This window comes from Rhea americana, unplaced genomic scaffold, assembly GCF_003343005.1.
Source record: "Rhea americana isolate MKP2758 unplaced genomic scaffold, rheAme1 scaffold_195, whole genome shotgun sequence".
NCBI classification, from domain to species: domain Eukaryota; kingdom Metazoa; phylum Chordata; class Aves; order Rheiformes; family Rheidae; genus Rhea; species Rhea americana.
In genome coordinates, this window is record NW_028186094.1 from 1,296,674 (window position 1) to 1,320,382 (window position 23,709).

Consider the following 23,709-nt stretch of genomic DNA (forward strand, 5'->3'; position numbering starts at 1 on the left):
ACACACAGAACACGCACTGAAATACATCTCAGCTGGGCCAGTAGTATGATATATTATCTTGTACCACTGAATAAGCACCGTCCTATTTTGTTTTGAGAGAAAGCTAGTGTTTTAAAGCATTAAGATATATTTTGTCAATGCAAGTACCTGGAGAATAGCTATATTTGAAAGAAGGTGGTATTTCCAGAGTTGTATTTCTAATGTTAAGTTCTGAACATGAAAAATAAATGAAGGAGGAAAAATAAATGAAGGATAAACAATCCACCTGGCCATTCACCATCATAATGAAGCAAGTTGAGCAAGTATCTCCYGTAATGATATACTGTATGACTTTTACCTAAGTGAAATGCTAAAATCCAGCTATTGCTTAAGAATTATTCCCCTTTACTTGGCACTCATCAGACCACATCTGGATACCGCATCCAGTTTTCTGCCTCAAGGATAAGAAAAATGTTGATAAACTTGAGCAAATCTGGCTAAAGAGCCACCAAAATGGTCAAGGAGCTGGAGCACATGCCCTGTAGAGGAGTAGGAGGCTGCGTCAGATTGGAGAAGAACATGATTCGGGGGGGGGGGGGGGGGGGGGGGGGCCTGATAGCCTTCCATTACATATAAAGAGGTTATCAAGAAGATGGAGCCAGGCTCTTTTTGCACATGCACGACAGGAAGAGAGGAATGGTTGTAACTTGAAACAGGACAAGTTCTGACTTGACAAAGGAGAAAGGTTTTTCACCATGAAGACAGTCAAGAACTGGAGGTTGCACAGCGAGGTGGTGAAATCTCCATCTTTGGAGGTTTTGGAGACCCAGGTGGATAAAATCTCGCTGAGCAACCTGGTCTGAATTCATTGTCAGCTCTTTGAGCAGGAGGTTGAACTAAAGATCTCCTGAAGTCCCTGAATTACTCTATGAAAATATCACACAATAAACAGATCAAGCATTCCTGAAATGCTTCTTAAAAACTACAGATAAAAAGACAGATTTTCACAATATATCACCTGAATAAAAATGTCAAAAATCCAGCCTCAAGTGTTTTTGACTTGAATGTATTTGTCATAGGCAACGATACATCATTACAGAGCTACTGGTGTATTTACTCCTAAAAAATTGCTTTGGAATGTGGTGAAATTCAGCACATGGTCTCTTAGACATGGCGCTTCTGATGGTGAGAATATTTGCAGGCTAGTTCTATAGCTAGAAATTCACTTCGTAGCAGATCTACTGAGCTGGCAGCCTCACATAACCAGACAAGCAATATATCCTGGTCTGTGCACACATGCGTATTATGAAAGACCCACCTACCTACAGAAGCAAGCACAAACACCAAGCTCATTGTATTTCCTGACATCATGCTAAAGACCAATAACAAAGAGCTTGAGCTGCAAGAGCATTCCCAGTAAAGGCATGCAAGAATACAACATTCAGTCTTGTGTCCCCATCCCCTTTGCTTCACCCTGTTAAGTCCATCAGCATGGCACCAACAAGCCAGCCTGGTGCAGACAGAGGTATGTAGCAAATACAAAACCGAACAATTAAAACACACACACACAGAAAAGAGACAAAAGCATAACGAAGCATGCACAAACTAAGGAAAAACGTGCAAGCCTCTCTATTTGTGGAATCTGGACTCAATTAGGTGGAGAGAGATGCAGATAAAAAACCATGCCAAGTTACCTTCAATGGGATAAGAATAATGTGCTGGGCTGGGTTGGCTTGTGGTTAACCCTGTAGTGCAGGTAAGCACACTGTGCTGACTTGTAGATGGAGTCTGAATTAAACCACTTTCAGGTTTCATACCTGGCCACAGTGCACCTGAATCAGATAAATTGGACCAGTTACAAACAGATATGCTGGGACCAAACAGCATGCTGCTTCCTCAGATTAAGGTTTTTGCTTGTCACAAAAACAAACAACAAATCACACATGGAAAACATTGTTTAATTTTTGCAATATTCAGTGTTGATTGTCAGGCTGCACATAGATTAGAGCTGCTGACAAAACTAGCTGAAAAAGAGAAAATTAAAAACACCAACAAGACCAAATTTCCAAGGCTTTCTGTTAAAAATCCCTTACTGTAACAGTAAGATTCACTGCCACACTGGTACAAAGGAACTGCTAATCCCTCTGATGCTTGGGCTGAATTGCACAGCATTGCAAATAACCTCAACTATCGCATAGTTGGGTTGGAGTTGGCATCTATTAAAGTCAAGGTCAGCCCTTGAATTCACCGGGCTTGGGTTGAATACTTAGAAACAAGTCAGTCATTTTGACAGACTGACAACAGGGAAAACAGAGCTACAAAGGAAAAAAAAAATCTAAGTAACATTTCCTCCAGATTTCCTGTCATTCAAACCATTTCAGAAAGCATTTCTAATGGCACTAGGCAAAAGCACACATACAGCAATGGGACTTTAACCCATATATACAAGGCACATATAAGCACTGTGGTTTCAGCTCATATGTTGTTTTAACATCTAGTCTGCTGCACTTAAATTGGTAAAAACAAGATCTGACGGAGTAACTAATCTAAAGCGTTGTTCTTCAGATCTCTTCAGGCCTCAGTTTAACTGCTTCTGAAATCACTCCAGTTTTCTATCTTTTGCAATTATAAGTCCTGGGGATCCAGCTAGGGGCTAAAAGTTGACTGTCATTGACTTGAGATGCTCCAATTTTCTCTGCATCTCYACTATCCTGGACCAAGACCTGTTCATAAGAAGTAGATAAAACTTCCCTTGGAAGAAAATGCTATCCTTAACAGTGGTAGAGGAGGAAAAGTACTTTTACTCTTTCAATACCAGACTGACAGTGTAGAAAAAGCCTCTGCTGACCACCTCTTTATAGGATTTTTGATTCAAAATTATCAACTCAGAGTTTGAAATACAACTACTAGTTAAAGCTGCTGCAATCCCTATTGCAAAGAGTCTAACCACTGAGACCAGCCCAGGTTTCACTGGCAGTCAACGCTAAAGGCATTTTCCCTGGCCTGCTGTCAGAAAGCACGAATGAGTTGAGAAGATCTACTTAAAATGTAGGAAGCAGGAGTATGCAATGTGGAAAGATGAGAAATATTGAGAGTTAGATACACAGCTAAGGGCCAGCAAAATAGCCAGACCACTCTCCATCTTAAACCCATCCAACTCAGGAAGGGAAAAAGCAGTACCAAGGCTAAAAAAGCCAACTGCAGCCTTTCATTCACTATAGGAGGTACAGTCAAGGAGTTTCTCTTACTTAGACACCAAGGAAGCTGCTACAACCACACAAGAGTAGCAATTCCAAGAGTACCTTCCACGCAGTAGCTTTGCCAGAATTAAGTCCTGCAACGGCTATTTGACAYTGGGCACGTAAATGAATCAACGTCACCTGTTAGTCAAACTAAGTCAGCTATCCATATAGCCACCCCAGGGTTTTGAACCTTCAGCTTTAAAGTTAGGTCTTTGTTACCGTTCCAGAGCTCTCAGACCATCCTAACCAGCAAACAAGTGGGAAAGACTGATTTAAGAAAGACTGTAGGTACACTGCAGAAACTCTGAATAAAACATATGGGAAACATGTCCTCTAAGGAGAGCTGAAGGAATTGTATTTATTTAATCTAGAAAGAAAAGTGCCATAATCTTCAAGTATGTAAATACTTTTTTAGAGAAAGCAGTGACCAACATTTCCTGAAGATGTGAAGAAGATGGGCAAGTGGCAGCAACAGCAACAAAATTAGACAACCACAGAATACATGCAAGCACTTGATCACTGCGAAGGTGAAACACAAACCACCACTGCGGAGTAATTATTATAGGTTTGTTTGTTTTTTTTTTTTTTTTTTATCACCAGGTCAGACAAACATGTCAGGGGTGTTAGTAGGGTTGGCTGGTTGTGTGCAGGAGCTGACTTAGTTCATATGTCAAGGCATCTTTCAGCTCTAGCTGTTCATAGCTGTCTCTTGGTCCTCTCTTGATGTGTGTGTTCTATTTTCTACAGAGCAGGTCACACTCTTGGCGTGGTGGCACATCCTTCTCTATATTCTGCAAGACAGTATTTATAAACTAGCAGTGTTTCAAATATGGTGCAAAGAAAGAAGGGTGAATGGATACAAAAGCCCTCCCCATTCCAAGGCAGCACCACTGCAGGGAGGCACAAGAATGTCAAAGGAGACATGTACACACAGAGAAAGGCCCCACACAGGACAGACCAGTTTTTTTCTAGAGTTAATGTAAACCATCCCATCCACAGTGTGTCTCTAACACCATCTTACAACCAAGTTTATAATTTTGTATGTCATTACTCTTATTTTAACGATACTTTAGTAAATCACTTCAGACCACAAGTACATCTTGTGCATAGCAATGTATTAAGCAACATCAAAACATATTACGGCACAAGGACAAGTGACAAACAGGCAAGAACGCAGGAAATCTCTTTTCTGAAAGCAGTCCCCTGAACTAGGTAGTCTTGAAAGTATGGCTGTGTTTGTCAGCGTGCTTGAATTTCACACACAAAATATATATGCTTTGTTCCTGTTAAGAAGGTTCCTGTTGTATTGTTCCTGTTCCTGTAATTCCTTCTCTGGTGTAGAAACAAATACACAGTGGAAAGTCACCCAAATACCTGCAACAGGCCTTTTGAGATTGTGCTTAAAAAAATCTGCTCAAGTTGGCCAAGTTCCCACCCACTCAATAGAAATCGTGTGACCAGAAATATAATTTGTAGAATATTTCATTTGCACCATACATGTTCAGTCTTCAACTTTCCACCTGTCAATCAGACAATGCAAGACCCATCTGCTCCAAGAGATTAAACAGGTATTATGCCGGTATGACTTCCATTACTAAAAACATAACTTGTAGCATTTTCCAAACACTTCAATTGAGATTAAAAATACAGGTATTTAAAAGCAGATCAAGACATCTATATCAAGATGTTTCAGTAGCAGATCATATTTCTGAAGATGCTCAACAGACAACAGTTTCTAATGAAGTCAACAGACAATGCTGATCTCTTCTGCCAAGGTCTTCAGAAGGTACTCTGAATGTAACAAAAGAAATTAATAGTTAACTAAATACCCTCAAATTCCAGAACCTTTGGAAAAAAAGGAGCAAACTCAAAAACTAATAGTGTCTAAATTTTTAGAGCCTAAGTCTAAATCACCTTCTTATACACCTTGGCCTAACACTTTAGTATAGCATTCCACATATTTATGCAATCTTTTAAAAACACCGTATCAAAATACTTAAGAATGTACAAGGAAGTCTCAGAGCACGGTCCACAACAAACTATCCATAAACACCAAATAAACGCAACTCAAAGCCACTTTTCAGAACAGAGTAAAAAACAGTGCAACAAGGCAATGAAAGTAAAACGTAGAGACGCAGAGAAAGAGAAGTATATTCTAATGATCATAACATGGGGCTGAATGTGGTTTGTGCTAAGAATAATGTCTTTTATTAGACCAGCTGGCATAGTTAGAAAATCATACACATTTTTGGACATCCATCCTTCACCAAGAGCCTGAGGCAGCATCATGACAATACCTAACATTAAAATGGCACCAAAAAAGACAAGGAGCAGAGTGTTTAGAAAGGCAGTAGACAAATCGCACTTGGCAATCAAAGACTTTGGTATGGACACAGCATTAAACTTCTTTGCACTGATTCAGCTTTCCAGAGAACACCCCTTTTGGAAAAACAAAGGGGAGTTCAGAAAGCAAAGCTCATGGTGACCTTTGGTTCTCCACCATACCTAAACACAGAATCAGCTAGGTTCTCACCCACTAGAAATCTTGAGGCAGAGGGATTTTTCTGTTTGCTTGTTTCTTAACCTCCGAAATGGTAGTCATTTTTGATCATTACTGGCCGGGACTGAGCTAAAAATGCAGAAGTAGCAAATACCCTCAGCCAACTAAACTCCCCTATTTTCCTTAAGAGCCTTGAGTTGCTAATAAAGCACGCCAGTGCTTAGATCCTGCAAAGCTTTATACTTCGCAGTATACTTTCCACTTTATAGTATTCAAGCTATTAGTGTTAGAACAGTGTTTCTCAGCATTAATGTAAGGCAAATATGATTTGGGAGATACCGTTCAATTAACATCCTGTGTCCCAGCTACTGTAAACCCATCCTTTTGTTCCTAAGGAACTCTCAACCACAAGAAAATTCATTTCCACTAAACCCATCCTTTTGTTCCTAAGGAACTCTCAACCACAAGAAAATTCATTTCCACTAATCCCAAGGGCATGTGTGCATATATGTAAATAGGTATATAAAAGATAGACATGTATATTTTATACGTTGACCTTTCTCACAAAGAATAACAATTAGTGCCAAATCACTTCAAACAGAATTAGGAATGTAACTCRTGTCTAACAGAACTGAGCTGAGTTGCATCAGCTTTTCTACGCTATCTTCCAGAGATACCATGACAAGTCAATGTCTTGTAATGCACATAAAAGTAGGCACTGTGACAGTGGTTAACAGCCGTAAATGTTGCTGTTTTTATTCAAAGACATCTAGTTCTTTAGCCAAGGAAAGAGTCGCACTTTTACATCCTGAGGTCCTAAGATTTTACCAGTACAAATAAATTCGCAAGAGGCTCCATTATAGCTGTTCAGTGTTATTACAAAGTCCAGAAACAAATATTTCACTGCTATCTCACAGCTGTATTGCTCTCTAACAACACACGATGTGTTCCACTGTGTTATCTGCCTGGAAGGACAATATGCTCTTCCCCCCTCAATAGAGCTAGATGCCATGGGGGGAACAGCCTCCATCGCCCCACATTTTGGAGAGGCGGTTACATTTTTATATATATTCACATATTAAACTAAGCAGGGCAAGTTCAGAAACAAAGAAGTTAAAATGGTAATTTTTGATAATCAGTCATATAATCTCATACATGAAAGGATAGTGAATCACGATTTTTTTTCCAGCACCTGAAACTTCAATAAAGAAAGTACAAGGAAACACCAAACAGCACCCTTTACTAGCTGTGGTGTTTCTATCTGCGTTACTCATCCTCAACTCCCTTTGGAGAAAAATGGCAACTATCTTCTACTAGAACAGATCAATATCCCTGAAGGTGCATCTTTCTTTTCATCCACTATAAAGGACACACAGGGAAAATAGTTCAAACCTTGACATTTAACTTTAGATGCTAAATTAAGACAGCACTCAAATCATTTGCAAAAAACAGAACATCTAACAGAAGACTCATTTATTAGAACACCTTAAGCAAACTTTTTACTGAGTTAGCCTTGGAAAGATTTTAGCACTGAGATCTACATTTGGTAAAACATGAGATGATGAAGTCTTACTCCTGCCCAGCAAAAAGGAAAGGGAAAATATCCTCAGCAGAGATGCTGCAGTATGGGGCTGTGTGTGATTTACCTTACAGGCAAACAGCACAAACGCAGCTACACAACAACTGAAGAAAATTATGATCCCAACTGAAATGAAGATCCTAATTGAACTGAAGAAATTATGATTCCAAGCTAAGAAACATCTGTCAGGCTTCACAGAGATCCACTTGATTTACTGGCCAACAGAACAGCTTTGTAAAAAAACAAACAAACAAACAAAAATAACGTTTTATAACATGAAGCCTCATGCAGAGATGACATGCTCTAAACCAAAGCTACTGCCACTTAAACACACCATTGCCTTTTTTCAAACTATCTACAATTTAAGTCAAACACATGCTGACCTGTAAGCTCTTTTTTGCGACACATCTGAGAAGCTCGTTTAACATTTGCTTTTTAATGATACCAAGACAGTAACTGCAGGCACTAAGAAGCCTTTGAAAAATCCCTTCTTACCGAAAGGAGGTAGTCCGTAGGTTTGGGTCGTTTGAGGGTAGATGGCATAGGGCTGAGACTGCTGTAGTGCTTGGTACTGAGTCTGACCAGGATAAGGGCTCATCGTTTCCGACACAGGTACAGAAAGGATATGTGCATATGGCCTTATGAAAAAAGGAACAAACAAAATAAAGAACTATTCACATTATGTAGTTTTCGTCCTCCAAGCCCGAAGACACACAAAAAGGTTGCTTGAGAAAGATGGAATGATTTGAACTGACTTATGCTCTTACCCACTTGCGTTTCACAATCTGACAGGCTCTTGATGTTTACATGTGCTGACTGTTTCTYCCAGTTAAACCAGGAGAAAACAGCAGGTGCTTAGGACTCTTCCTCCATGAGGACAGAGTACTACTATTTATTTCAGGACTGTGAAGGCAGGGAAAAAGGGGGAGTAAGAACTCCCTGTTTCAACAGGCATGAGCAGTTAGTTTGACTGACTCATCATGTCTTGTGTCACCAAATCCTCAAGCTAATACAATTATATAGTTTAAATGTCAAAATTGCTGGAACAAATGGAGATATTATACAGAAGCAAACACAGGGGACTAAGGCCTACTATACCGAGCGATGGGAAGAACTATTAAGATCTCCAAACATGATGAAGACTAGAGGATCCTATATTCCCCTTATATTCATTTATGTCCACTTTGTTTGTTCTCCAAATATTACAGGAAATATTCTACAACATGTGTTGTGCTGTTAATCATACCTAGGGCTTCATGGCTCCTTGTGATCAAAATATAACTCCCACTGAAGCCAACAGTCACTTCTGATAGCTTTAATGTGTGACATTATCTACAGGATGGAATTACTGTTGCCTAGCAGATATTAAAGTGTGATTTACAGCACTACAGAAATATACGAACATGCAAAAAGACTCCTTCAGAAAAATGACTTATAGAATTTAGTAACAATTGTTCAACTTACTTTGCAGAATACATCTGTGAGGTATAATCATTTGATGACCTTGGAATATAATCAGTGCATGTCATAACTGAAAAAAAAAGTAGTTCGTATAAATATACATCAGAATACATTTCAAAAAACAACAAATAATGACAATTGAATATCAGCATACAGAACTCATTTTAAGCAAGACACTATTTACAAAGTTTTTTTTTTTTTTTTAGGTGCCTTAGATATCTGATTTAAAGTAAATTCTCAGAAAACACATTGTTAAAATGGCACAAAAATGCTTTTCTTTCTAATTTGGCAGGTAAATGCTTCAGTTTATACTATTTCTCATTTTGTAAGAGTGAGCTTTCTCTTTAGAAGTTGGAACCATCAGCTTCTGCAACTGTCCTTCTACAGCCCTGATCTTCGCTCTGCCCAAGACCTTGAATATGCTAAAAGTCTTCATGTGCATCCAAACACAACATTTCATTTCTGTACCATGGAGCAGAGTCCAGGCCAGGATGCATGTTTTACTAGGGTTTCCACTTCTTTTTCCCCAGCCTGGACACAGAACAAACCTGGCTCAGCATAGGTGAACATTCTTTCTGAATACACTACGTCCTCAAGACTCATTTTCTCATACAAACAGATTATCAGCTTGACTCCTGCTAAAGGAAAAGTAACAGCAGAGAACATGCCTTTTCTACATACTTTGTACCCAGAGCATGGCTCCCGCGATCTCTCCTTCCTTCAAGGACGGCAACAGGAAAGGAGTTTTATTCATTTTGCTGGGGTGAGGGAAGGCAGTCAGGCCCCAGTCTCATACTCCTAGCCTCAAGGCCTTCCAGGAACAACCCGTTACATCTTAGCCCGAGTCGCGCTGGCTCTAAACAACACTCCAGCCTTCCCTAACCAGTTATCTACACAGGTCCCTGCCTCTGTTGTTCTCCTGCTCCCAGCTCAGTAGACTTTAAATCCTACACATCAGTGATGAAAGGCTGAACTGTAATGCGCAATGCTCAGAGTTTGAACATGGGTGACCTCTGAAGAAATCTGACAGTTGCATATAATGGGATGCTTTCATTTTTCTATTTAAATAAATCCATGGTAATTACACTCTAAAACTGTTAAGAGAAAGTCACTAAAGCTGCAAAAATCAAGAAAGAAATGTGCAAACTCACCTCACTTAACATTGTCTATGGTTCTTCTATACCCCACATGATACAGATCCTAATTACAGCATTCTGGGTTGTGGGCAGAGGGGAGGGGAGGGGTTGAACTACTGTGTGAAGAGTTGACATATCTTAACCTAGGATTCATTTAAATAATGGCCAACAGGTTGGCCAGCCTGGTAAAGAGCGCTTTAAACTAGGTAGGAAGGGGGAAGGGGAGAGTCAGAGAGAGAGGGTAGTCAATAAAACGCAACTCGGGTTGGGGGGGACCTCCAACAGGTGCATGCAGCTGGGGATGTGCGTGTGGGATATGGCTATGGGGGACCCCTACACCCTTCCTGGGAAACCTGCAGGCATGACCTCTCTGAAATGCCTGTACACCAATGCACGCAGCATGGGGAAYAAACAGGAGGAGCTGGAGATCTGTGTGCGGTCGCTGGGCCATGATCTCATTGCAATTACAGAGACATGGTGGGATAGCTCACATGACTCGAAGACTGTCATGGATGGCTTTGTGCTTTTTAGGAAAGACAGGCCAGGAAGGCGAGGTGGTAGAGTTGCTCTTTATGTGAGAGAGCAATTGGAATGCATCGAGTTTGCCTAGGAGTGGAGGAGGAGGCAGTCGAGAGCTTATGGGGGAAGATCAAAGGACARGCTAACATGGGGGACACTGTTGTGGGTGTCTACTACAGGCCACCTGACTAGGAAGAGAAAGTCGATGAGGCCTTCTATAGACAGCTGGAAGGAGSCTCAYRATCACAGGCCCTGGTTCTCATGGGRGRCTTCAACCACCYTRACWTYTGCTGGARGGACWACACAGCAAGGCAYAAACAGTCCAGGAGGCTCCTGCAGTGCATTGATGACAACTTCTTGTCACAAATGGTGGAGGAGCCTATGAGGAAGGGTGTCCTGCTGGACCTTGTCCTAACCAACAGACAGGGCCTGGTTGGAGATGTGAAGGTTGGGGGCAGCCTTGGCTGGAGTGACCATGAGATGGTGTAATTCAGGATCCTGCAGGAAGGAACTAAGGCAATAAGCAGGATTGCAACCTTCAGAAGAGCAGACTTTGAGCTCTTCAGAGACCTACTTGGAAGAATCTCACAGGTTAAGATCCTAGAAGGAAGGGGGGTCCAGGAGAGCTGGCTACTATTCAAGCATCACTTCCTCCAAGCTCAAGAGCGGTGCATCCCAAGGAAAAACATGTCCAGCAAACTGAGCAGGAGACCGGCATGGATTAGCAAGGAGCTCTTGGCCAAATTCAGACAGAAGAAGAAARTACWYARAMTGTGGAAGRGGGGACAGGCTACTTGGGAGAATTATAGGAATGCAGCCAGAGTATGTAGAGATGCTGTGAGGAAGGTTAAGGCCCAGTTGGAATCGAGTCTGGCAAGGGATGTTAAGGACAACAGGAAGGGCTTCTTCAAATACATCAGTAGCAGGAGGAGGACTGGGGAAAATGTGGGCCCACTACTGAATGGGGCAGGGGCCCTGGTGACAAAGGATACAGAGAAGGCAGAATTACTGAATGCCTTCTTTGCTTCAGTCTTCACTGCTAAGGGCAGCCCTCAAGAATCCCAGACCCTAGAGGGCAGGCTGAAAGTCTAGAGAAAGGAAGACTTTCCCTTGGTTGAGGAGGATAGGATTAGAGATCTTCTGGCAGGCTAGACATTCACAAATCCMTGGGCCCGGATGGGATGCACCCACGGGTACTGAGGGAGCTGGTGGATGTTATTGCCAGGCCACTTCCATCATCTTTGAAAGGTCCTGGAGAACTGGAGAGGTGCCTGAGGACTGGAAGAAAGCCAGTGTCACTTCCAAAATGGACAAGAAGGAGGACTCAGGCAACTACAGGCCAGTCAGCCTCACCTCCGTCCCTGGAGAGGTGATKGAACAGCTCATTCTGGATGTCATCTCCAGACATATGGAGGAAAAGATCACCTGATCAGGAGTAGTCACCATGGATTCACGAAGGGGAAATCCTGCTTAACCAATCTGATAGCCTTCTACGATGGAATGACTGGCTGAATAGATGAGGGAAGAGCAGTGGACATTGTGTACCTTGACTTCAGCAAGGCTTTTGACACTGTCTCCCGTAACATCCTCCTAGAGAAGCTCAGGAAGTGCCAGTTAGAGGAGTGGACAGTGAGGTGGATTGAGAACTGGCTGAATGGCAGAGCTCAGAGGSTTGTCATCAGTGGCATGGAGTTCAGTTGGAGGCCTGTGGCTAGTGGCATCCCCCAGGGCTCAGTACTGGGTCCCATCCTGTTCAACTTTTTCATCAATCACCTGGATGAGGGGACAGAGTGCCTCCTCAGCAAGTTTGCTGATRATACCAAGCTGGAGGAGTGGCTGATGCACCTGAGGGCTRTGCTGCCGTTCAGAGAGACCTGGACAGGCTGGAGAGCTGGGCAGAGAGGAACCTCCTGAGGTTCAACAAGGGCAACTGCAGAGTCCTGCACCTAGGCAAAAATAACCCTGGGCAGCAGTACAAGCTGGGGGCTGACCTTCTGGAGAGCAGCTCTGCAGAGAAGGACCTGGGAGTGCTGGTGGATGACAAGCTGACCATGAGCCAGCAATGTGCCCTTGTGGCCAGGAAGGCCAATGGTSTCCTSGGGTGCATTAGGAAGACTGTTGTGAGCAGGTCTAGGGAGATGATCCTGCCCCTCTCCTCAGCCCTGGGGAGGCCTCATCTCGASTACTGCATCCAGTTCTGGGCTCCCCAGAACAAGAGAGACATGGAGCTACTGGAGAGAGTCCAGCGCAGGGCTACGAGGATGATCAGAGGGCTGAAGCATCTGCCCTATGAGGAATGGCTGTGAGAGCTGGGCCTCTTTAGCCTGGAGGAGAAAAGACTAAGAGGGGGGAATCTTATCAATGTGTATAAGTACCTGAAGGGAGGGTGTCAAGGGGATCRGGGCAAAATCTTTCCAGTTGTCCCACGTGATAGGACAAGAGGCAAAGGGCACAAACTGAACCACAGGAAGTTCCGCCTGAACGTGAGGGGGAATTTCTTCACTGTGAAAGTGACAGAGCACTTGGACAGATTGCCCAGAGAGGTTGTGGAGTCTCCTTCTCTGGAGATCTTCAAGGCCCGCCTGGATGGACSCCTGTCTAACATGCAGTAGGTGACACTGCTGAGCAGGRAGGTTGGACTAGATGATCTCCAGAGGTCCCTTCCAACCTTACTGATTCTACGATAGAAATAAATAAATAAATAATGGATTCAGAAGACCTGACCTGATAAATACTCAGCTGTTTACCGAAACTAGGAAAGTTAGGATGCGCAGGACCCCAGCACAGCAACTGGCAATGAGAAGCCCCTTTGGTACACGTCACTCCCAGAGTGTAGTATGGGGCAGTGGTCTCTGAGCTAAATGGCGTTTGTGACTGAAAGTCTGCATAATGCATGGATTTATCAGTTGAGATCTACAAGCGCAACCACCAGACTTGGACAGCCACCTTGGCTGTCTCTACACACTGGTAGTACACTCAGCGGACAGATTCAGATCCTGCCTGGCAGTGGATCCAGGCTAACAGTTTACTTTCTCTTTGCCTCACTCCACGGGCCTGGCTTCTCAATTAGAAACCCTACAATAGATTGCATTCTCCTATCTCCCTGCTGGAGTGAGTCAACTAAACACCTTGAAGAAGCCTGGACATGAATGGCAGCATAGTTTGCCTCAGTATCTGCTCCAGCTACCAGCAACATGTGCTCCACCAGCCTGGCTTTCACTAGTCAGAACAGTCCTATTATTGCTAACCTCTTTGTAACATCATCTGAGTGTTAGTTCAGAAATACAAACCATCAGCCACACGCTGAACCCCCTGAAAGCTCAATGAACCACCTCCCTCTGGTGCCGTGTGTTAACTCACAGCATGAAACGTAAGGATGTAACAGGCAATGCAGACTGGGAATACTTGGACTTACAGRCTTACACTGAGCATCTGTTATTCTGACATTTCTCCTGAGGACTTCACAAACATACGTTTTCTATTACTTAATATTCATTGTATATTTAATGTATATGTTTATCAAAGAAAGTTTATATGTGAAGGCRTATATGTTTATTAAAGAATAATATTGCTATGTTAAGTTGTAAACCTATTTCTGCAACTTTTTTTCTTAATCTTCACTTTAGCTAATTATATCCTCTTCCCTACTATTCTTCCTTTTAAATATAATTTCCCCTTTTATTTTATAACAAATTTCTGCAGACATTTGATATAGCTCTGTGTCTGACATTAAGCGTTGGTACATTATTACAAAAGGTCTTTTGTGTAGAGATAATGATTTGTGAAAATAGAATTCTCCTACATTATGCATTATTACTGATCAGTTCAACCTCTTCCCGTAAAAGAATAAAATAAAAGGCAGATAAAACACAGCAGCAAGTTGGGGGCCAGTCATACAAACAAGGTAGATGATAGAAAAAGGTATTTGCCTACTATTAGCCTACCTAACTCCGGGCATTAATGCATCACAGCAGATCTTCATCTTAAAGCTGATGGCTAGGACAGACTAAGGACTATAAGGAGGAGACAAAGTTTGTGCTTGACGATGCAAAGTAACAAAACCAGTAGAAAAAAAAAACAGAAAAGAGAGCAGGATCTGTAAAGTTCAGGAGGATACTTACTCTCACTTGACATGGGAAGGTTTGGACCAAGGCTTGAAGATTCAGGTTTCTGATCACTGACCTCTGCGTTGCTCACATGACTGGTAAGACAAGCAAAGGCTAATCGTTAGCATTATAAACCTTTCCATTAACATCTTTGCACATCTGGTTTTGGCCCTCCTAACAGAAGAATACTGACCATTAACCAAAACTAGCTTTGTACCTTTTTATATTCCACTAGCTCTGCCCAGCGGGCTGTGACTCAACTTGTCACCGCTGTCTGCAGAGGAAAGCAGGAACTTCCTTTCCCCTGCCCAAGTGCTGCCTCCCGGTCCCCTGCACCAGCCCAGACCTCCCTCAGGTTTTTCCACTACCAGAGTTTAACTTGCTAATTTAGCACAGAAACTGTGCAGTTATTTTTGCTGCATTAAGGAACAGAATCAGCTTACAGAGGGATCTCCAGCCAGCAGCACATACAGTGGAAAGGATGGGCTATGAGGAGGCAACTCCCCCTCTCAGCAAGAATAAGCTATTGCACTGGCTCTTTCACCTTGTAAAACTGGGACCTCGGCATCTACACTTTATTCTGATGGTGTCAACAACCTCCCCGTGTGAACAGGAAAAGCTGTGTCACTTGACTCTCAATAATAAAATTAAAGCCAACAAGGCAATCATAAAAGGAAAAAGCAAATTCATTAAGAAAATATCCTTAATATTATACATACGATCAAAGCAAACATTGTCATGTAACTGAAATAGTATTCTACAAATTCAAAAATAGTCAGTTAACCTGTGAACAATTAAGTCCAAAACTGACACCCAGTTCAATGAKGTCCAAACACTGGCCTTCAGGGACAAATCCAGCAGTGAGACAGCCTCCCAACTAGCTTTCAATGCTAGCAGCTGAAAAAACTTCCATAAGAAATTCTGAGTTTTGCACAAAAATACGAAGACCAAGGTATCTGTCTACCATTATTTTTGAGAAAAATAAAAAAAATCCTCTCATTACATAGCACAATTTGTGGCTGATAAATTGCATGCTGCTTGCAAACAGCTCAAGCTCTGTACAGGTGCTCGTTGCGATTACTTCCTGTGGAAGACCTCATAGATAAAATAACGTTCCTGATCATACTATATCAGCCCATGTTTCTTTTCACTTTCTCTCTGCTACGCCTCAACACACCCTGTGCTCTTGGGACATGTTCTCATTTGCAATCATTTACAACTCAGCAGTTCTCACTGYCTGAAAGAAAAATGCTCACTTTCACTGTGACTGCCTTAAACCACTGATAATCTTCTGCGGACTAGCCTTAAAAGCAGAGTACGTGCTCAGGACAGTGGTTTTAAGGCCCTTTTAGGCTACTGGATGCTTAATGTTCCCAAGAGAGAACACCTTCACTGGCTATAGCTGTTCCTTCTCTCACTTCCACAATTCAGCTGAAACAACTACAGCCAGAGTGACCTTGGCTGAATATCGTACTACTATAGAGAAACGGATCTAAAAAAAATCACTTAAAATATTTCAAAGGTCAAACTTAAAACCATACATAAAGTTTCATCAAAATACAGCAACAATATCTGAAYAGAGCTACAATTAAATTAGAAATACAATTTTATCTCCCCCCATTCTATTCTTAAACACCATACAAGGATGTTTTTACCTCCATAGGCTGAATCACAAGGCTCCTGAATCTATAGGAAAGCTCCAATTGCACTGAAGCAGGGCAACACACCGAAGGGGGAGCTACACCGTTCACTTCTACACGATCACACYTACCTGTGGTGCTCTCAGCTCCTTTATAGCCCATAAATCTAAAGCATTTCCCCAATTAGTGAAAAATCAATTAGTGATTAATTCTTAAACATGACATATATTAGAAAGCCTCTAATAAGCAAAAACTGTACATCAATCTACCAATTTTAAATAAAAGATGCTATCAATTTTAGAACTTTTAATATCTCAAAACAGTTATTCACAGCATTTTGTTGAGAATCACAGCTCAGATACTCGTGCTATTAGAATATTCCAAGTCTCACTGGAATAAATACATATTATACATGACAGAGCTTGCTCATCAGATTATGTGGAAAACTTGATTATTGATGATGCAATTAAAATTCTCTGTAGCCACTTTTATAAAAGCTTAATATCAAAAGGACCAATTAAAGTTTTTTATTTGGAATTTCATCTCCAAATTATACCAAAGTTTGCCCTATTTCTGTGAAAAATACAGTGATATGCAAGCTTCTAAAAATGAAACTTTACAATGAAAAGAGGACACTAATARCTGTTCCACACTAAAATCAAATTCAGAATTACACACCTTAAGCTTTGTTCTCTGGATTCTTGCATCTTGGCTTTTTTCACCTGCAAAGACAAATACGTTCAGAGACACAACTGAAGACAACTGTCCTTGATATAATCTRTGCACACAAATGTCAGACTTCCATTAGCAGATCATCACTGGTTACTATAGAGTTCGCATTAGCGTTTAAATACAGCAAGCTTTGCATTGGACTCCAGAGTTAAACAGTGTAGCCATAGGTTCTTCAGCTCAAAACAAGCCTTTTTTAATTAGAAAAGAAGCTGCTAAAGCTGAATGTGTTAGCAAAACTGCCATGGTTTTTAAATAGGTAACAGATGCTGAGATATACAGCACCAGAAATTTGATAAGGACTATTCTATGGAAAACGAATAAAAGAGCCATGAATTTTAAGAAAATCCTATTCTGCACAGAACAAGCATAACTGCTCTAAATTTGGCTCTTTCAATCCCTCTCTATTTAAATATTCTAAAGATAGGAACTTGAATATTTTTGTCTGTTCACATCAACAATAAATTACAAGCTCGGGTTTAATTCCTGAATAAAACTAACATAGTATTTATTCTGTCTTTATGGTTCGCCAGCTGGTCCAGTTGCACAGAGTATTATGACACAAAGCACTGGCTTGAACACAAATTCAGTTTCTTGCTTCCAGGCTACAAATAGGAGTTTGAAATCCTAGGCAGGAGGGAAAGGTTAGTTGCTGCACCCGTTTGAGACCCTTGTCTTTTGAGCAATATATTCCTGCRATACTGTTTTTTCCACCTTCCCATCCCACTTTGAGCAGAAAGTTTCCAAATTTCTGTAGCACATTTAGATGCCAACTATGCTGCTTCTGCACCTTCTGTACCAGTCTCACCATTTATCCCAGTACCTGTAGGGCATTTAAGACAGCAATGTTTAGCATACCTGTTACACGAGCAGGCTCTAGGCAAACCAGGGAAATGTGCTGGGGAATCATAGAATCATTTAATCATAGAATCAGTAAGGTTGGAAGGGACCTCTGGAGATCATCTAGTCCAAACCTACTGCTCAATCAGCATCACCTACAGCATGTTAGAGCATCTCCAGAGAAGGAGACTCCACAACCTCTCTGAGCAACCTGTTCCAGTGCTCTGTCACTCTCACAGTGAAGAAATTTCCCCTCACATTCAGGTGGAATCACTCACCAAAACACTTAGAGAACTGCAACCCACTGATTTGGGTACAGTGGTCAGAGAAAGGCTGCTGTGAAATCTGAAATCTCTTGGCAGAATCTCAAAAGGACCTACAACATGTTATTAAAGTTTGTTTCTTGGAGGATAGTCTCAGGAAAGAAAGAAAAAAAAAAACAGAATACGTTATTTGAGCATGAGGTCAGAAAATGTCCTCAAAGTTTTTTTAATGTAAGTTAATAAAATGCATGTGAATTCCTGCTAGAAAGGGGGAAAAAGGAGGCAGAGGTTGAGAAAACGACAGAGGCTTGAGGCAGCAGCAAAGGGAAAGGAGTAAGCAAGGAGTAAGCACAGAAAGGAGAAAGCCGAAAAGACAACCTTCCCTCTCTCAATACAGGGATCAAGATTCTAGGACTCAGTCCTCATTTTTTTTTCCTTTTTTAGTCTTACCAGCAGCTTTTTGCACAGCACAACACTACATAGCTCATTAGACTATACCAAAGCATACAAAAAAGGAAAAGACGATGACAYAGGACCACAGCGATACAATGGCTTAGGTAACATACAACCTTCAAATCTTCTCTCATTCATCACTTTCCAAATCATTTAGTAGATATCTCAGCCTCTAATATTGCACCGAATAGCTAAGGCTGTCAATCATCCATGGAGCTCTTAAAGGGAAGATAGCATTATTTTCAAGTCCTCAGATCCCCTGCATCCCCCATGTAGTTCCTACCATCTCCTTAAATTACACATAAGGAAGTGTGACTCACATACCAGGAAAAAAAAAGTACCAAACAGCTTCAAACCTAAGCTACTTTGAGGTGACAGAATCAAAAKTAACTTAAGAGTTTGCAGACTGAATTTTAGTTTCCACAAACAGCACAGGAACCAGTGGAACATTGCTATTCTGAGTCAGGTATTTCCTAACCTTTGGTCTCTTCAGCTGGACAGTGTTTTAATAATGAAGACAGGAAGAGAAATCAGCTCATTAAAAAAAAAAAAAAAAAGAGCAAGGGTGCCCAAGGAGACAACAGTTTTATTGAAATTTTCATCAGGTCTAGAAYGAAAATCAGAAGCAAAGCATAGCTGTCCCTAAAATACTTCTTTATAGTCAGGACTTTAACTCGAATCATTGCTTTGACTACTTTGGATCTAGGTCTTGCACTTCTGTCTTGAGTAGCTACACCGTAAGACTTTTTGCMTTCTTCCACTTCTCTAACAGGAAGTCTTCCACCCTCTGCCAGGAAAATGGACACAGTGCACTACCCAATTTTAAAAGAGTTTTACATTAACTCAAGGGCTAATTTCATAAATGTACGAGTAAATATCTGGGGAGTTTTACAAACCCTTTAAAACAGTCAAGAGCATGGCTCTGGGACTGCCAGCTRTAATCCATGGAATGAGTCCAGCAAAACAGGGATAGTGAATTGCCATTTGTGATGTCCTTGCCTCAGTCTGGCATTGGTCTCCCTATCTCTGCACCTCTTCATTAAAAAAACTCCACTATGTCTCTATGCTAAGTGATAACATTTATGAAATCTTGAATTTTGGTGGGATGCAAAAACTATATCCCACCCAGTACTAATTTTGCTACAAATTTTAAGTTGGGTAAAGGAACATTTTTTAAATCTTTCTTGGACTTTGAAAGCATTAACCCTCTCTCCTGACACTTCATAATACACATTTAACACAGGAACAGCTTACTAACAATAACTTAAAGATGGAATCAATACCTGGAGATGTTACGGGTTCAGGAAGAGAGTTCTGTCATGAAGCACTATGTTCCCAAGCAAGCACTGTACCACAAACCTTATACGGGTCCCCTATCCATCCCCTCCTGCATAAGMATTAGAAAACCCTTTCAAACACCTTCTCACAACACATGCTGCTCTGAAAACCTTCTTGGGAGAGTTTAGATCCCCTGTCAAGGCTCTCAGGTGTCAGGACTACAGTTTGAAGACTCTTTTTGCACAAGAGATGTGAATTTACTGCCTTTTAAAAAAGAAAGAAAAGGAAAGACAAGAAATTAAAGACGTGGTCCATCTCAATGATCCAAATTTTAGCCTTAATGTCAGACATTATTTCACTAACCTCTTCTGCTGTGCTACAGTGAATAGTGTTTTTAGTAACGTACATCTCCACTCAATCTTTTCATTTTGTTATCAGTTTGGGGTTTATTTTGATTTTTTTAAAAGTGGCACCTTCTATTTGATCCTTGCCCCCAATCACAAATTGCTGTAACTAAAAATGCCTCTGCCCAAATCATTCTTCATGCTGGAAAACTCCTGTCTCTGCCCCAGGTCTAGCCTAACAATTTTGAAATGCAGTCGTACTTAAAGAATCAGAAGGAGAGCAGAGACAAACTTTTCTTTGAAAAGCCTTAATTCTCCAGTTAGAGCAAAAATAGGGAAAAAACAAAACAAAACAAAACACACACACACTTACCCAAACAACAAACATGATAACTTGTAGGAGCAAACACTGACAAACCAATTTGAGATTGTGGCAATGTTGTTGTGAACAGAGGATCGTGTACATGTTAGGAATGGAGAATTTTACTGCCGTCTTTTGCCAAATCCATTAAAAACTTCAGCCCAAACCCATGGCCATCATCCCCTACTGTTTYGGCAGTACTACATCTTTCCTGAGCCCTTTCCAAACTGGTGCTCTTCCCACCGCCGCCTCTGGCTTGCGGTTGCTGTCCAATATAAGAACCCACTCCAGAGAGCAAYCCAGTGGATGCCCATAACAAGTTGCCAGTTTTGCCCAAAACAAAAATTTTGTAAATAAAACAAGCATCGACAACTGGTAAYGAAATTTATTTCAAGATATATTGAGTCGCAACTTTGTAATGCAAGTTTATTATCCCTGATTAAAAAAAAAATTTTTTTGTCATTTTCTGGCATTTGGGATTAAATGAATATTATAAATCAATTATGTGTGTTCATAAGGTATTTAACAAGTGAGAGAATACTATAAAGGATTATTTTTAAAACTAATCCTCAACAATAATACATTTTTTTTTTGCTATGACAAAGGTCACTGCRTCACTTTCCCTCATTTTTTTCCTCAAATTTCCCTTTGCTTTCTACCTTTCCACATCTYATCTGTTTCTATTTTCTAACACCATCCTGTACATGCAAATTTTTCCATTCTAATTCATACCTGAAAAGAGAAGAAACAGTCAAAAAATGAGGACAAAAAGATATGCCTGTTTAAGGTTCTGGGTTACAACATAAATTTGGATCACATCAACAAAGTGATCAAGAAAGTGGCCTGGATTTTTTTTYCCCTTTTCAAAGTAAAATACATTTAGCTTGAAGCCTGAAGGCTTCTTTAACAGATTCCCTCCTGGGTTCAATTATCAACAGTTTGCTATAAATGTCATTTTTTCAAAGTAATACACTAATCCTGTTGCCATGATCAAGCAAAATCATTTCAGGGAGAAAAACAAGTTTGTACAATGCAGAACTACTAAGCAGAAGTGATTCTGCACAGATGATTTAAGTTCTCTTTTTATTAATAAAATTAACTTGTTTCAAGAATGCCCTCATAGCAAAAAAAAAAAAAAAAACAATGAAAAGATAAATCTAAAATTACTGAAAGAAAACTTGCATGGTGTGTAAAGCAATATTATGTCTTGTGCTTATAGACTCACATGCATCTCTGAGACTAATCAGCAAAAACGTAGAATTTGAACTGCAGATATTTGTGGGATTTAAAGGAAGTATCTGTTATTGCATCATCATATAATGAAAACTGCTTTTATAAAACCTTTATTTTTCAGGATACGAGATAGGGCACAACTCATTTTCTCTTGGTGAAAACATCCTGTATAAGCACATTATTTAATTTTCCACCAAAGATTTTTCTTACTAATTGCTCTTCAGAATCTGAGATGTCAAGTGATTCTGAGATGACTGTTAAGTGCTGTGGTATTTTGAATATACTTGGACAGTTTTGCAGGAGAGAATGACAAGAATGATTTTTTTTTTATGATGATGCAATAACAGATACTTCCTTTAAATCCCACAAATATCTGCAGTTCAAATTCTACGTTTTTGCTGATTAGTCTCAGAGATGCATGTGAGTCTATAAGCACAAGACATAATATTGCTTTACACACCATGCAAGTTTTCTTTCAGTAATTTTAGATTTATCTTTTCATTGCAGTTGGCTTTGCTCCTGAGTCATAAAAACGCTTAAGTGAAGTAGTGTCTAATTAGTTAACTGAAGAATACAATACTGTCACATTAAAACAGCCTCAAAAATCTTTCCAATGTGGACACTACCGCATCTCGCGCAGCATGCCACTGCTTTCATGTGCATTTGACAGTGTCTCCAATATGAAAATAAGCTTCATTCTTACAGTAACTTGGCAATTCGTTATGTCTGCCTCAGGTTTAATTTGGAATATAATGTTAATACGAACTTAATTTTTGAGCCATTTTGCTTAAATACTATCCTATTATATATGTTTTAACTTTGTATCATAATGTATTAATAATTATTCTTCCCCAAACTTATGTGACATGATGTTTTATACTTACAATTAATTATTAGCTTATTAACCTGTAATACACATTGTATTTCAAATATTTAAGATTCCTGGAGAGCAAATTTTAACTTAAAACATACTTCCCTACATGAATACACTTTTAAAGTAAAGAACTTAAAACTGTGTTCCAGCAGTGGAGATGATGGTCTGATGGAGATCACAGAATCTTTTCAAGATTCTGAGCATAAATAGTAGTAAAGATGTAATAATAACCAGTTGCCTGATTCTGTCATTAGAGAGTTTTAATTTCTCTAGAAAATGTTGAACTAGTTTTCTGAGAAAAACAATAATTAAGCATAATTTTATATAGAAACATAGAGTTTAAACATATTTTTATTACTACTGTCCATACAATTACAGTAAATCAAATGTACAATACATTTCACTAAGAACAATTTTTTGCCTCTAGATAAATATAATAAGGCTTATTTTGCATTATTAATGAAAATAACTAGAGTAGAATTTGTGAGATCACTGATTTGTTTTATATGTTTGTTKTCAATATTTTCAAATGTACTTACTGGCTGTTCGGGTAAGTCTTGTGGCTCTTCCATGGGTATTACTATTTTAACGCTTAAATGATTCAAATGCGTGTGTTCCTCGGCAGTCTTCAAAGCCTGTCAAAAAAAAGGTGTTCATAGCTTTATGTACTTTTTGGGAGGCTTATCATTTAGGCTATCAGGGGACATTAATTGTTACGTATTCCACCCACAAGCTTTCTAAACTCACATTGCCCTCTCCCAAGTAAGAGGCAAAATTCATATATGGAAAGATTTCATAAACAAGGGATTTAGCTTTAAGCTTCAAGATATAAACAGACTTTTTTACGCACGTGGTAGATTTCTACATCATTTACTTGTATCATACAAGCTACAGAAGCTAATGTATCAATCAAACGTGCACTATGATTTTAAAGACACTTTAAACGATCCAGTCAGGTCTACTAGGTCAGTAAACAGAGTGATTCAGTCTAACCTGTTTTAATTTAGATCATTTATATAACAAACAAAAAAGAAATCAGGACAAGACTGTACACCTAAAYGTATTCACGAGCAGTAATGTTTATTGCCAAATCCACAAAGCTACTTTGTTCTTTCAATTGCACCTTTCAGAAAGAAAAAATTAATGAACGTTTGCTTTTAAAATAATAAAAA

The 23,709-nt window shown here is 40.1% G+C and overlaps 1 protein-coding gene across 6 annotated transcripts in view; it reads right to left on the reverse strand.

The window, feature by feature from the left end:
* Nucleotides 1-23,709, reverse strand: part of EYA3 (EYA transcriptional coactivator and phosphatase 3) — a 66,934-nt gene that overhangs the window by 22,704 nt on the left and 20,521 nt on the right. For 4 of the 6 annotated variants that reach the window (XM_085302989.1, XM_085302986.1, XM_085302987.1 and 1 more), the window contains 6 exons: nt 23,077-23,172; nt 16,841-16,884; nt 14,538-14,617; nt 8,765-8,831; nt 7,796-7,938; nt 1,674-1,811 (listed from right to left, as the gene is read on the reverse strand). In XM_085302989.1, the coding sequence (XP_085159115.1) occupies nt 1,674-1,811; nt 7,796-7,938; nt 8,765-8,831; nt 14,538-14,617; nt 16,841-16,884; nt 23,077-23,109 (505 nt within the window). In that variant the 5' untranslated portion in view covers nt 23,110-23,172. Of the gene's footprint in view, nt 1-1,673; nt 1,812-7,795; nt 7,939-8,764; nt 8,832-9,309; nt 9,426-14,537; nt 14,618-16,840; nt 16,885-23,076; nt 23,173-23,709 lie in introns of those variants that run through there. The other 2 variants (XM_085302990.1, XM_085302988.1) reach the window with 2 other exon arrangements.